Raw genomic sequence first — 12,334 nt, 5'->3', positions numbered from 1 at the left:
GCTCATATTTAGACATTATTTAAAATCTTTACATGCTAATGAACACCACACATTGACATTAATTTATAGGTGACTCCACTTGAATGATTATTTAACATAAAAGCAATAAGCAGAATATTTGGTATCATATTTGCATAGTTTCCAATAAATGTAATGCATACATTATCAAAATAGCCCTTTGGTATATTTATTTAAAAAATAAAGTTAGATATCAAGTGTCTGACTTTGTAGGTGATTTATAGAAAGATTAAGAAGATGTTTGGAAATTAATCTGTATTTTTATGTAGCTATGACATATACAAACTTTCTTACAGGCTAATAAAATAAAATATTACATTTTGTTTCCTATCTCATCAGTAAAAATGTACACAATAGTAAATTTACACTTACATCGATAATTATATGAAACATACAAGACACTTCTTTATGCAAAGACAATTTTTTCATTAACATTTCATTAATCAGTCTGTACAGTACAATTCAGAACATACTGACTGTTGTTCAACAGACAAATATAAAAAAACAAATTGGTAAAAATACACCTGCAAGGTTTACGGTTATTACAAAAATGTGTTTCGTATTTTAAAAAACAGAATAAAGGTGAAAGCACTCGAGTTGAAAACAATCGTGTGTCTGTGAGTTCATGTATCAGGCTCGAAGGCACCATTAGTCCGGCCCGTCGGTCTCTTTGGGAGAGGTCTGTCCGCTGATCTGCCTCTCCTCCTGGTGCTCGTCAACTCCGGGGCATCTGCATCGGAAAATGTGGCTTGAGATGAAGGTGCAGGGACTCCGGGCTTTTTCACCTTCTTTTTCCTTCTAGCTCTGCGGGAAAAACATCATTCAGTATTGTCGTCTTGCTTTTGTTGGAGAAACCTGACACTCGGAGCCTCGTGCAGTGTTCAGTAACCGTGACGCTGTGAATGCAGTCGGGAGGATGTAAGCACGGCGAGCCACTCACCTGGCATCAGTCACCTCAGGTTCGGTGTCAGAGAGTGTCGGCTCAGAAAGAAACCTAAGCTCCCCAGAAGAACTAATTGCAGCAGATACCTTTGAGAAGTAAGGATGAGAAAAGATAAAATGACAGGAAAAGCCGTCTGAAATATAGACCACAGTCATCGTGTATTCTTTAACGCACTAAAGGTGTACAATAAAGTGATACTTCTCCTTAAACCCCACAGTCTTTTAAATCTCTATAGATTGATTAGTGCCTCATGATTTGTCATACGCTGCATTCATGCGGTGTCGGAATAATCGGAAAAATGTGACAATTGCCCCGTTCATGTTGCATCAAAATTGAAAAAAGGTTGGCACATGACTTGCAGAGTTTTACATAATGCATTGATAAAACATGGTGGACCAAAGTAAATGTTGGGTTGATGATAATAAACTCTTTATTAATTCATATATTGCATCTACATTTTTTTCCTCACATGTATTTGTAATATGGTATTAGGTTGTAAGCATTAGTTGCTGTCAACATAGAGTAACCTGGATTAGTTAAAAAAGTTATTTAACAGCATTAACCCTGATAACATTTCAGGTAAAGTAATATTTAAGTGGTTTTAGGTAATGTATGGGTGAAGTCTGGGACAAAAATCACTAATATAAAGTTTCAAAACGCAAAGACATACTGTAAACAGCTATCAGCTGTTGTATAAATGCTCTGAGCAATAAAATACAAGAAATCTTCTCTGTAGCTTCCATGTTGTTTCCACATTACAACTTAAAGCTCATGAAAACACTTAAGTAGGAAGAACAACGTCCCAACTCGGGAGATGGGACCACCCAAGGAGCATGTGAATGCACCAAAAGAATATGGCAAAGTAGACGTATTTGTCAAATACTCAGCATTTACATGTTTTATGGACGATATGACACTTTGTCATGAAAACATGTCAGCGTCAGAGTCCCACAGCCACGCTAAAAGCTCTGTGAGGCTGTACATTGACACAGCAGTGCTTTAGTGTTGATTTGTGAACAAGGTTGTTTGTTGGTCATAAGGAAATTTGAGGTGGAGTATCACTTTACCAAAGAGAAACAAAGGCACCATAAACACAAGAGAGAGAAGACCTGCATATGGAGTGCAAGAAATGTAAAAGCCCGTTACAACCACACTGTTCACCTTTTAGCCGACACACATTACTGATGAAAAAAAAGATAGAATTCAAATCCAGGACAGACGCCACTGTATTATTCTGTCTTACCCTGGTAGGTGTTGACCTCTCAACAGTCCCCTCAGCGTGTGCCTCAACTGACTGAGTCACCTCCTCATTGAAATCTCCTACGATAGGAAATAACCCAGCATCTTGCACCACATTTGGAAGTTTCATATATACTATCCACAAAGTGTCTATGACAAAAAAAATATATTCCACTTACTCTGATCTGCTACATAAGAAGCTAGAAAATATCCCTGCTGCCCATTGGCCAGATGCCCAAACCACCAGTTGTCATTGTCTTTGTACAGCACTTTGATGACATCACCGCGGCGTATGGTCAGTTCATCAGACCGATTAGCTCTGTAGTCATAGAGCGCAACGACCTTAAGAGGAACACAAAGGTGGAGAGCGTTAAATACGAGAGAGGGGGGAAAGTCTGCATGGCACTGAGCTTACAGCTACAATGAAAACGTACTACTTGTTGAACAGGGCCAGGATCTGTTTCCATGTGGGTGCCTGAAGAAATGTGGTCAGGAAGGCTCTGATGGAGGAAAAGAACATCATTTTAATCCTGTAGTAGCACTGAAAAGAAAATAAACATGACAAAGAGTAGCAAATGAAGAGGTACACTTATAAAACTGTTAACATGCTTACCGTCTGTAGTCTGAATGATGAAGCTCCCTTTAGACGCTGACCAACTGGACTAAACCCACCTGAAAATACAAGAATACAAACAAAAGCAGGCATAAATATTTCATCTTGGATTGTAACACAATGCAGTGACTTATGTTTACACTTACAGACACAAGTGAAAATAACAAGCGGCCCATCTTTGTCTCTGTGTATGGTGTACATGCTTCAGGAGACTCTAAACCACAATGCGTGAAGCACTTAGCCACCACATGCTTCGTGTAGCTATAATCTTCTTGAGAAATATTTGACCTCACATATCACAGAGCGGCGGTTAAGTCATTCATTGGCTGAAAACAAATAACAGTGTGATTAACTGTACAAGCCACTCACGATTCTGGGTGCTCAGAGCAGCCTGGGGGATAAGCTGCTCCGCAAGAGAACCAGAGAGCTGTAGCTTGGAGTGCGGCGACAGGAGAGACGGAGGCGGTAACGAAGCCTTCAATCCCGTCTGAAAAGAAAAAGCTGGACTTGAGTTGTCAGCAATTTATTTCAAATACTTTTATTGAGCAGTTTATTGTTTTGCCAATGCTCATTTCTTTTCGATATAAGATTGTCTTTTGAGATCAGAACTGTATAAAAAATTACCAAATTAAAAAGAAAAATTAAGAAAAATCGCAATAAATACTAAAATAAAATAGAAAATTGACAAAGATAAGATTAATGAGTATATACTGATTAAAAGACAATAAATTACTAAAAAGTTCTAAATCTAAGAATAGGAGGATAGGTCGCATAAGTCTAGAAGTCTCTTAACAGTCTCTTAATCTTCCTAAATCTCTCATAAACTCCTTAAATAACATTAAACAAAACCATGTACATGTCACAAACTTCTTTGAGTAAGTTGTGAAATGTACTATACTGTGGGAGTCTGCCCTTCAGGACATCTTATCCTTTCCAAATGTTGCTGGATTGATTTTGTAGCCACAAAAAAGCAGTAATTTAATAACTACTTTCTTTTTCATGTGGACCTGCTCAGGCCTGCTAATGTAATGTTCCTTGCAAAGTGGTTCATTTCATGTGCAGAGGTCAATTTAAGGTCGAGATTAATTGAAAACCTTAAAGTTTCATTTGACATCAGATAAAATAGATAATGGCAGCCATCAGGATTACCTGGATGACACACAGTGCAGTGGAAATGAATGCACTTCTGTGCTAATCAAGATTTGAGTTTATTATTAGAAACACTATAACGTTATACACCTTCCTATGTGGTATGTTTTTTCCTTAACTCTGCAGAGGAAACTCAAGAACAAGCTGGGTTAGAAAGAGGTGATAGAGATCAAAACCTCAGTATACAAGCGTGTGTTTACAAAAGGAGCACTGATCAAAAACTCACTGTGCCAGAGTCTAGTGTGAAGCTCCTCCCTGTGTGAGCAATGCTCATTCTGTCTGCAAGACAAATAGAGTAATGCTGTGAATACAGGGAAAGCAGTGTTGCAAAAACAGATGAAACTGTGAGCTGTAATGCAGCACAGCATGCTCATTATATGAAACAGTTCAGATCTCAGACAGATACAGTACCTTGCTCGTAAATGTATCCGGAAGTGGAAGACCTCTGATGTGGTTCCTAAAATCATTTGAAAAAGTGAGTTTTGATGTATATTGAATTTCTGTATTTCTATATATACTTCAAAGTAATAAAGGAGGAGTATTTACAAGTACTGAATCCAGTTGCTCCTTAACACACTGCATTTTCAATGCAAGTCTTGTTGCTTGGGCAAACTGGTCCATGGTTGAAGCAACGGATGTGTCCTGTAACGCCAGTAGGTCAGGTGTGTTTCTGATGGTTCTGGTGTCTGTAGAAGCTGATCTGCTTGCAGCTTTTATATTGTGCACCTCCAGCTGGGAAACTGTGTGATACAGCAGAACAAAGTCTTAGCTTAGTTTGCATTTTAATGTCTGTATGTATCGAGTGAATCAAATAGCTCAGCTGACTGAAATAACCTTCAGAACTGGAAAAAGCGACCAGGGATGAGAGATTCAGGGGCTACAGCCAAAGAAAAAAAATGTCACTTGTCAGGAGTTTTCACAAACCTTTGCGATCGAACACGTACACGCTGACAGGCTGGCTCTGACCACCGAAGGCACTGAAAGCAACCATGTTTTCGTGAGGGTGGAACGACACGCCGTGGAGAGCAGTGGGGTAACAAAGCTCAGAGTAGACTGCAACTTGGTCACCTGAGAAGACAGAACGGCTGACGGTTGGAGCCACTGTGCAGAATACTGTCAAAACTGAGAGAATATAAACATGATTCTCACCTGTGTCTGTATTCCACACATACGCCATCCCGTCCTCGCTACCAGAGAAGATGAAGTTCCCACATGGTGTGAAAGTGCTATAGATCCTCTCTCTGTAGTTCGTGGCTCCGGTGTACTTCTTTACAACCAGGCTGAAAGGGGAAAATATATTGTTGAGCAGATGGATAGTTTACAAAAAAAAATGTATCAAGGACTTTTCTGGGAAACACAAAATGTTTCATACATTTTTTTGGATAATACATTCCCCTGACATGAAAAAGCAATCTGTAATCATGAGAAACAGCCACTTGTTTTGATGTGTTATGGAGCCCATTTTAGTCTGTATTTTGGTTATGAAGGAACACTTCTAAAAAAATGCATCCATGTGTAAACCAAGAAATGTTGTGGAATTCAATAATAACTCAAGCTACCTAATTTAACTATAGTTGCTCTGTGTGCTGTCAACTTTGTGAAAAGTTTTCTGATGTGTTGCCAATGCTTAATGCCGGTGCTTTACCAGGGCAAATACTGTAAGTTAATGCCATTAAAAAAAACATTACAGGGCTTTTTTTGCACTGTAACTGAAGTGGTTATATTGCAAACAGCGGCACAACCAGCAGTAACATTCAAAAAGCAGATCAGAAGTCACTCTTTCCTGTAATCACATATGGTACTTTTTAAGTTAGGTTTTATTTACATTCTCAAGTCCATCATCCTCAAGACACTGTCTTTGGCATGGATGAGCAGGCACCGCCCGTTCGGATGGAGCTGCAGCATGTTGATGGGGACACCTCTGAGGTCACTCTCCTCAAGTTTCTGCCAAAACAAAACATGTAGAGTTTTACATTTCTTTCCTCTTTTGTTTTTTTTAACTGAAGATCATGCATGATAAATCTCCTGTACCTTCTCTATACACCAGCGATGACACGGCTGATGTCGCTTGCTGTCATTCACTGTAGTTTTCCACACGAGGATTAAGCCGGAATTGTCTGCAGAGAACATTCTCCGTCCTAATTACAACAAAGAGAACAAAAGGAACAGCAGCTATAAGACGGCACAAAAATAACATTCCTTATTTAAATTACAAAAGAAGCCAAGCCTCACATTTTATTACCAGAGCACCACAATAGCGATAAAGAGCGTAAAAATAATTCCCTTCAAAAAAGTATGGAAATTGCACGTGTTTCAGTCTATGTGCATGTTCACATATAGACTGAAACTTTGTGGTGGTTCGAAAGTGTGTGTGTGTGTGTGTGTGTGTGTGTGTGTGTGTGTGTGTGTGTGTGTGTGTGTGTGTGTGTGTTTGTAAAGGCAGCAGCAGCTTATGATTAATAGATAAGCTCTGGTAAAAACAAAAGGAATGTTTTTTCTTTTAAATGAGCTTAGTACTGAGGGATCTCTCGGGTCCTCAGAAATAGCTGGACAGCAGCTTTCCATTCCTCTAAATGCCTGTGGACTTTGGTTCATGACTATGAAATCTGTATCAATCTCGGTTGCCAATTTACATAACAAAGAAAATACTTCACCAACTAAGGCAAGCAACAACCTTCAGGTGTAAAGGCTTGAATGAAAGCATTTCTCAGGTAAGCCAGGACATGATATAAAATAAACCTATATAAATACTTTAAATCAATCAGTATCTATAACATGTGCATGCAGAGGATCTCCTCTATCTTCATATTGTAACCAAAATGCTATTTTGGGTAGGGCAATAATTCTTCAAGAGATGGCATTCATTTTTATCTTGTGCAGGGTAGCAGTTGGCTGTGGGCCTATCTCAGCTCACACTGGCTGAGAGGTACACAACATGGACAGGTTGCCAGTTTATGATAATGCTTGCACACAATACCTTCAGAGTCAAAACAAACTGAGTTGATGAAACTGCTGTGACCCTCAAACTCCTGCAGCAGCTGGCCGTTCACATCATCGACATCGAGCCTCCACACTCGTACCAGGGAGTCGTAGCCCCCGGTCACCACCAGGTTCTGGACTGTGGGGTGGTACTGAGCACAGTACACAAAGGATGGATGAGGGAGCACCTTCTGGGCTGTTCCCTGAAGCCTCTCCACGTTCCACTCTCTGAGGGAGGAGAGCAAGAATTGTTGAATAATACGAACGCTCGTTTGTGCAAAGAAAGGATGTTCTTTAAATGACACTCTTGAGTCAAAATCACCTACAGACCAAAACATGCTGTGTCACTGGTAAAGACATAGCGAGGCACTTATCACAAATGCTACTTACTCCCCCTAGAGGTGCTACAGCAAACTGCTAGTACAGCAATTCACTCACCAGCAGCGACACCAACTCTTTCATTCACTCCTGCTGACTTGTATTTAGTTTTTCATCAAACAAACAAACAGAAAGGTACCTGACAGTTCCATCAGAGGAGGCAGACAAAAGGCTCCGATCGTCTCTGGACCAGCAGAGATCATAGACTATTTTGAGATGGCCATTGAAGGCAGCCAAAACCTTGCCAGATGGAATCTCATACACTGAAACAGTAAATGAATGGATTATCTTTTTTTATATATGTATTTTTAAAGCAATTTTAGTTGTTGCAAGGCTTACCTATTACAGGAAAAGCATCTCTGTCAGCACAAGCAGTGGCCAGTATGGTCCCGGTATGAGAGAAGAGCACCGTGAAGCAGCCCATATGACCGCCATGACATGACAGCATGGGCTTGTTTGGAATCCGACAGATCTTTAACAGAGAAACTGGTAAGGCTTGTGCAGTCACACTGACATGCCCATATTTACAGAGCTGAAGCCTCATGTAAGTGTAAGCTTGAAAAGAGCACTTTATTCAAAATCCCAAGCACTTTTCAAACGTTGAAAACACCACACTAAAATTCAAGTGTTTTCAAGGATTTCAAGCACCCATTCGAACCCTGCTGATCATCCCCATACATCATGATGCATTGCTTTAAAACAATCCACAAGAATGGTTTGTAATTCTATTGAAGAGAGAATAGTATACAAAAAATAACCAGCTTATAAGAATGAGCAGCTATGGCTGCGATTTATATTTTGCAGGGGCATGTTATTATCCAATAGAAATTCCTAATTTCGCCAACCTGTCCAGGCAGCCTGCTCCATCTCAAGGCGGGCGGCTTGCTGTCTACAGGTTGTGTCAGGCTTCTCTTGGTGACCTCATTCTGTAGGTCACTGTAGGAGGTGCTACCCCTCTCCTCCTGCAGTGCCATCATAGACCGAATACCGGGGTCCACCTGCAGAACAATAACCATCTCAGTTACAACATTTGTGGCTTGACCAGAATATCTGAAACATTATCTACAGTATCACTAATATGTAACACGTCAGCTATCGGAATTATTCATTATAAGAAATTAAAGCAGCTATAAAGCAACAACTAACTTACGTGCTCAGGAAGTTTGATGCCTTTTACTGTGACATAAAGGGTGGATGTGTATTTGTTCCGGGGGTACTTCCTGCACCACTCGACAACCTCAATTGTTTTATGATGACCCTTTGCCCGAGTTGGAGGGCAGAAGAGCTGGAGGCGAAGTTTACTGTCGATATTCAGCACACCATTCGTGCCGACAAGCTAAAGGACATTTGTAAAGTAAGTATTAAAAAGAACAGTTAAAAACAAATGAATTCTTACTGACCAGGATTACATATAGTACCTTGAGGAATGCCCATGCAATCTTTCTGAATCCGCCATCAACATCAACGATGGCTTTTGCTTCTTTCATGGTTATGAAGTCCAGGATCTTTACCAAACATTGAAATAAAAACAGTTATCGACAGCTACGTTGAAATTGGCCACATATGTCTAAATGCAGTGTCTCTTACTTCAAAGAGGAGCATAACTCTGGGGCTTTCCTCATTTTGTTGAACAAAGTAACCAAAGCGTTCGTTGAAGATGATCTGTTCCTGCCACTCAGGGATGACGGATTTGTTTTTCTTGAAGTCAAAAGGTTGAGTCATGATGGGGAGAATGTGGTCAACTTTCTCTTGCTCATAAAAGGAGGAGACTGGCCGATGGCTATGAAAAACAAGATAAAGACATTTCATTTTCAAGCAAATATATACTGTAAAAATATCGAAACTGACGCCATACGGTTAAGGGGGGGGGGGGTTGCAGTATATTTCATGTTCATTTAAGGGATTTACCACCCTCTACTCCCTTTGAAATTAGATATTAAAGTAACTGTGGAGCATGCCTGGATTGAACTAAAACATAAATAACTATTGTCCAAATGTCACAATTTAAAAAACAAAAAGGCAATAGAAACACAATTGTTAACAAGCAGATAACAGTATGAAAACTGAAATTAATTCCAGTGAGATTATCCATTCTCACCAGTCTTCTTTCTTCACATACTGTCCAGTGGTTTCATCAACAACATGTATCTTCACCATGGGGTGTGAGATCAGTAGGTCCGTCTTGAGGCGATCTGTCCTGTGGACGTACACTCCCAACACGAGGCTGTCATCGAATGTTGGTTGCTGTGGTACTTCTGCCTCAGTTTCACTCTCTTCTCTGACAACTGAAAAATGGGAAATCAAAAAACAAAAAAACATGAAATTCCTCAACGTTGTAAAGACTTTTTAATGGAATTTTTCGTGACAATGGTGAGGCTGACAGTTAATATCCAGTTACCATGTTTTTTCTTCTTCTTTTTCTTCTTTTCTTTAGATTCTGCTTCGTTCTCCACATCAGCATCCTGGTCAGCGTCTTCATCTTCACCCCTACAGGACCAAAAAGTATAAAGTCAATATGCCGCTAAAAACTGTAGCCTTATTACTAAATGTAAGGCAACAGTAAATCTATATCAAACTAATAGATATACACACCCTACTTCCGACTGTGTGATTACAGATTTCAGCTTTTTCTTTTTCTTCTTTCCAACATCATTATTTAGTGAAAGCTTTGGGGAGACAACACTTTCTTCCACAGTCTTGGCATTTGTTTTTTTTAAAGTCCTCTCCTCCTCCTGTGCAATCTGCTGCTGGTATTCATGCAGCAGCTCGTCCTCTGCATCCTCTACGTGAGTCTGTGCTTTGGCCTCAGTTTCTCCTTTACTTTTACCCTTCTTACTTCTTCTCTTTGGTTCCTTTCCACCTTCTACATCATCTGGCTCCAAAGCAATCTCAGACTTGGAAGCTTCTGCATCCTTCTCGATGTAACTTGTGGTGTCCTCGGGTAAAGGGAGGGGGGGAAGCTCCCTCTTACTTTTCCTCTTGACTTTTGATGTTTCAATTTCCTCTTGGTTTCTACTGTTGTTGATATTAACCTTTTCCGCCGTTTCCCTCTCTCTTCGTTTATTCTTGGTGAAGCGAGGGCTACCTTGTTCGGGATGATATGTGTTCTGGAGGACGGTCTCATCATCTTCTGTGTCCTTCTCAAGGTTGAGATTCTTTTTTAGATTCTGAAGCTAAAAGAAAAGTGGGCGAAGAAATGTCAATATATATATAAATTGAGTTGACTTTAATTTGATGTTGACCATTTCAATTGGTTTGTATTACTTTGCAGTGTATTCTTTAGAAAGGAGATTCAGTAAACAACCAGGTGTAATTTGAAACTTTAACATACCACAATAGTCTCCTGAGTTCCAGTGTTTTTCTTCTTCAACTTTTTCTTCCCTGAATCAGAGTATTTCTTGAACACTTCATTAAATCTTTCCCGGGTCTTTGCCCGATCTTCACTCGCACCTGTAAAAAAGTTACTCTATCATTACTAGGCAAAGTGGCACTGGGCTGGCTACATTGAGATTAGTGTTGTTGTGGTGAAGGGTTCATTTACTACTACTACTGCTGCTGCTGCTGCTACTGCTACTACTACTACTTACTAATGTACTTGAATACAATTTCAAGGTATTGTTTAATTACTTCACTACTTTTATTTAGATGCAAACAAATAAAGGAGCATTTTTTTTCAAATAGATTAAACTACCTTAAAGTGTAGAAAATGATTTAGTTAGCCAAACTATGTACATGACGTACCAACTCAGAAAATATCAGGCTCTCTCAAGTACCACCACAAAGACCAATGTTAAAATACAGCAGCGTGGGTTGACACTATTCAGCTACGGACAGGATAGTTTATCCTATTCTTTATCCTAATCAGAAGATTATTTATTGTTGACTGTCTTCAGCCATGACTTCAGTTTCAGAAGGACTGCTCTAAATATTATCCTCCTGATCCACACTTAATAGTTAATAGTTCCCATTTGGAGCCACCATTACAGTGTTTTTAAACTAATCATTTTACCTCTGCTGACTCTCTTGCCATCACAGTCGAGCTCATGACTCATGAACACGGTTAGGTAGCAGGCTGATATTGAAACAAAATTATTACAGGAAATGCTGGACTTATTTTAAATTACATTTCATGGATCTTAGAAGTTTAATTATTTTCTTTCAAAATGTTGTAGTATTTTGTAAGTATTATATTTATTTAGTAATCAATGTTTCCTTTTTTTTATTTGGGAGATTCTTTCCAGTACCACAAGTACCACAGTTTGAGAACCAGAGCACTAAAAATGCTTACATGTTTACACTTGAATGCATAAAAAATAATACTCCATTAATATTATCTAACATTTTAAGACTCTGAAATTAGGTTTTGTGCATTATAAGAACTTTTACTAGTGATACTTGAGCGTTACTCCTGCACAATTGTAATGCATAATAGGACGTTTGTTTACTGTGGTGTATTTTTATTTCTACCAAAATAGTGAGTCGAGGGGACACCAGGAAACTCACCTGCTGGCATCCTCAGGCACCGTTATGTCTCTCATTCTGAGTGCAAAGGAAGAATAATCCAGGGAGGAAGGCTTTCATCCTGTAAATACAAACAGGGGGGGGTTGTTGTTAACTTTACACACACGATCTATGTGGGTTTATAACGGGAATCAATAGTTTAGCAATGTGGATGAAAAATAATAAAAAGTAAAAAGGAGAACAAACCCGAATCGTGTTTTCCCTGCTAGATCAATCTTAGAAAAAGCAGCATTTGTGAAACGCACACAGTTAACCGTTAGCTTGCTAAGAGCTAACGTTAGCTAGCATAGGTAGCTTTGTTAACTCACTACGTTTGTTACAGTAGGATTTAGCTTTTACAAAAAATATATTGAGCCTCCATATGAACGAAATTCCACACAGATGTGTCATAAAAAGGTGGACAGGAGTATCTACCCTGCAGTGATTGTGCCGTCCTCCAACTTCACCAACGACGCTGCGACGGTTTCCAAGTCAACCACAACAGGGGTGGACGC

At 39.5% G+C, this 12,334-nt stretch overlaps 1 protein-coding gene across 4 annotated transcripts; it reads right to left on the bottom strand.

The window, feature by feature from the left end:
• Positions 1-99: 99 nt before the first annotated feature.
• On the bottom strand, positions 100-12,334 carry ahi1 (Abelson helper integration site 1). Of its 4 annotated transcripts, XM_083923611.1 has the most exons (28): positions 12,255-12,309; positions 12,027-12,055; positions 11,823-11,901; positions 10,651-10,769; positions 9,912-10,492; positions 9,718-9,806; positions 9,418-9,604; positions 8,907-9,099; positions 8,738-8,824; positions 8,470-8,655; positions 8,165-8,317; positions 7,659-7,791; positions 7,459-7,582; positions 6,940-7,169; positions 5,994-6,100; positions 5,788-5,906; positions 5,112-5,242; positions 4,887-5,030; positions 4,509-4,702; positions 4,374-4,419; positions 4,189-4,241; positions 3,183-3,300; positions 2,814-2,872; positions 2,635-2,700; positions 2,380-2,542; positions 2,205-2,281; positions 959-1,047; positions 100-822 (listed from the first exon to the last, which is right to left on the bottom strand). In XM_083923611.1, the coding sequence occupies exons 3-28, from the start codon at positions 11,830-11,832 to the stop codon at positions 642-644; spliced, it is 3,639 nt and encodes a 1,212-aa protein (XP_083779737.1). In that variant the 5' UTR covers positions 11,833-11,901; positions 12,027-12,055; positions 12,255-12,309; the 3' UTR covers positions 100-641. The 4 variants fall into 4 exon arrangements, with proteins under 4 accessions (XP_083779737.1, XP_083779736.1, XP_083779738.1 ...); XM_083923610.1 differs by lacking the exon at positions 12,027-12,055 and having other exon boundaries at positions 12,255-12,334; XM_083923612.1 differs by lacking the exon at positions 12,027-12,055 and having other exon boundaries at positions 4,515-4,702; positions 12,255-12,334.

Source organism: Echiichthys vipera (assembly GCF_963691815.1).
Source record: "Echiichthys vipera genome assembly, chromosome: 12".
NCBI lineage: Eukaryota > Metazoa > Chordata > Actinopteri > Perciformes > Trachinidae > Echiichthys > Echiichthys vipera.
This window is presented reverse-complemented; position numbering and strand designations above follow the sequence as displayed.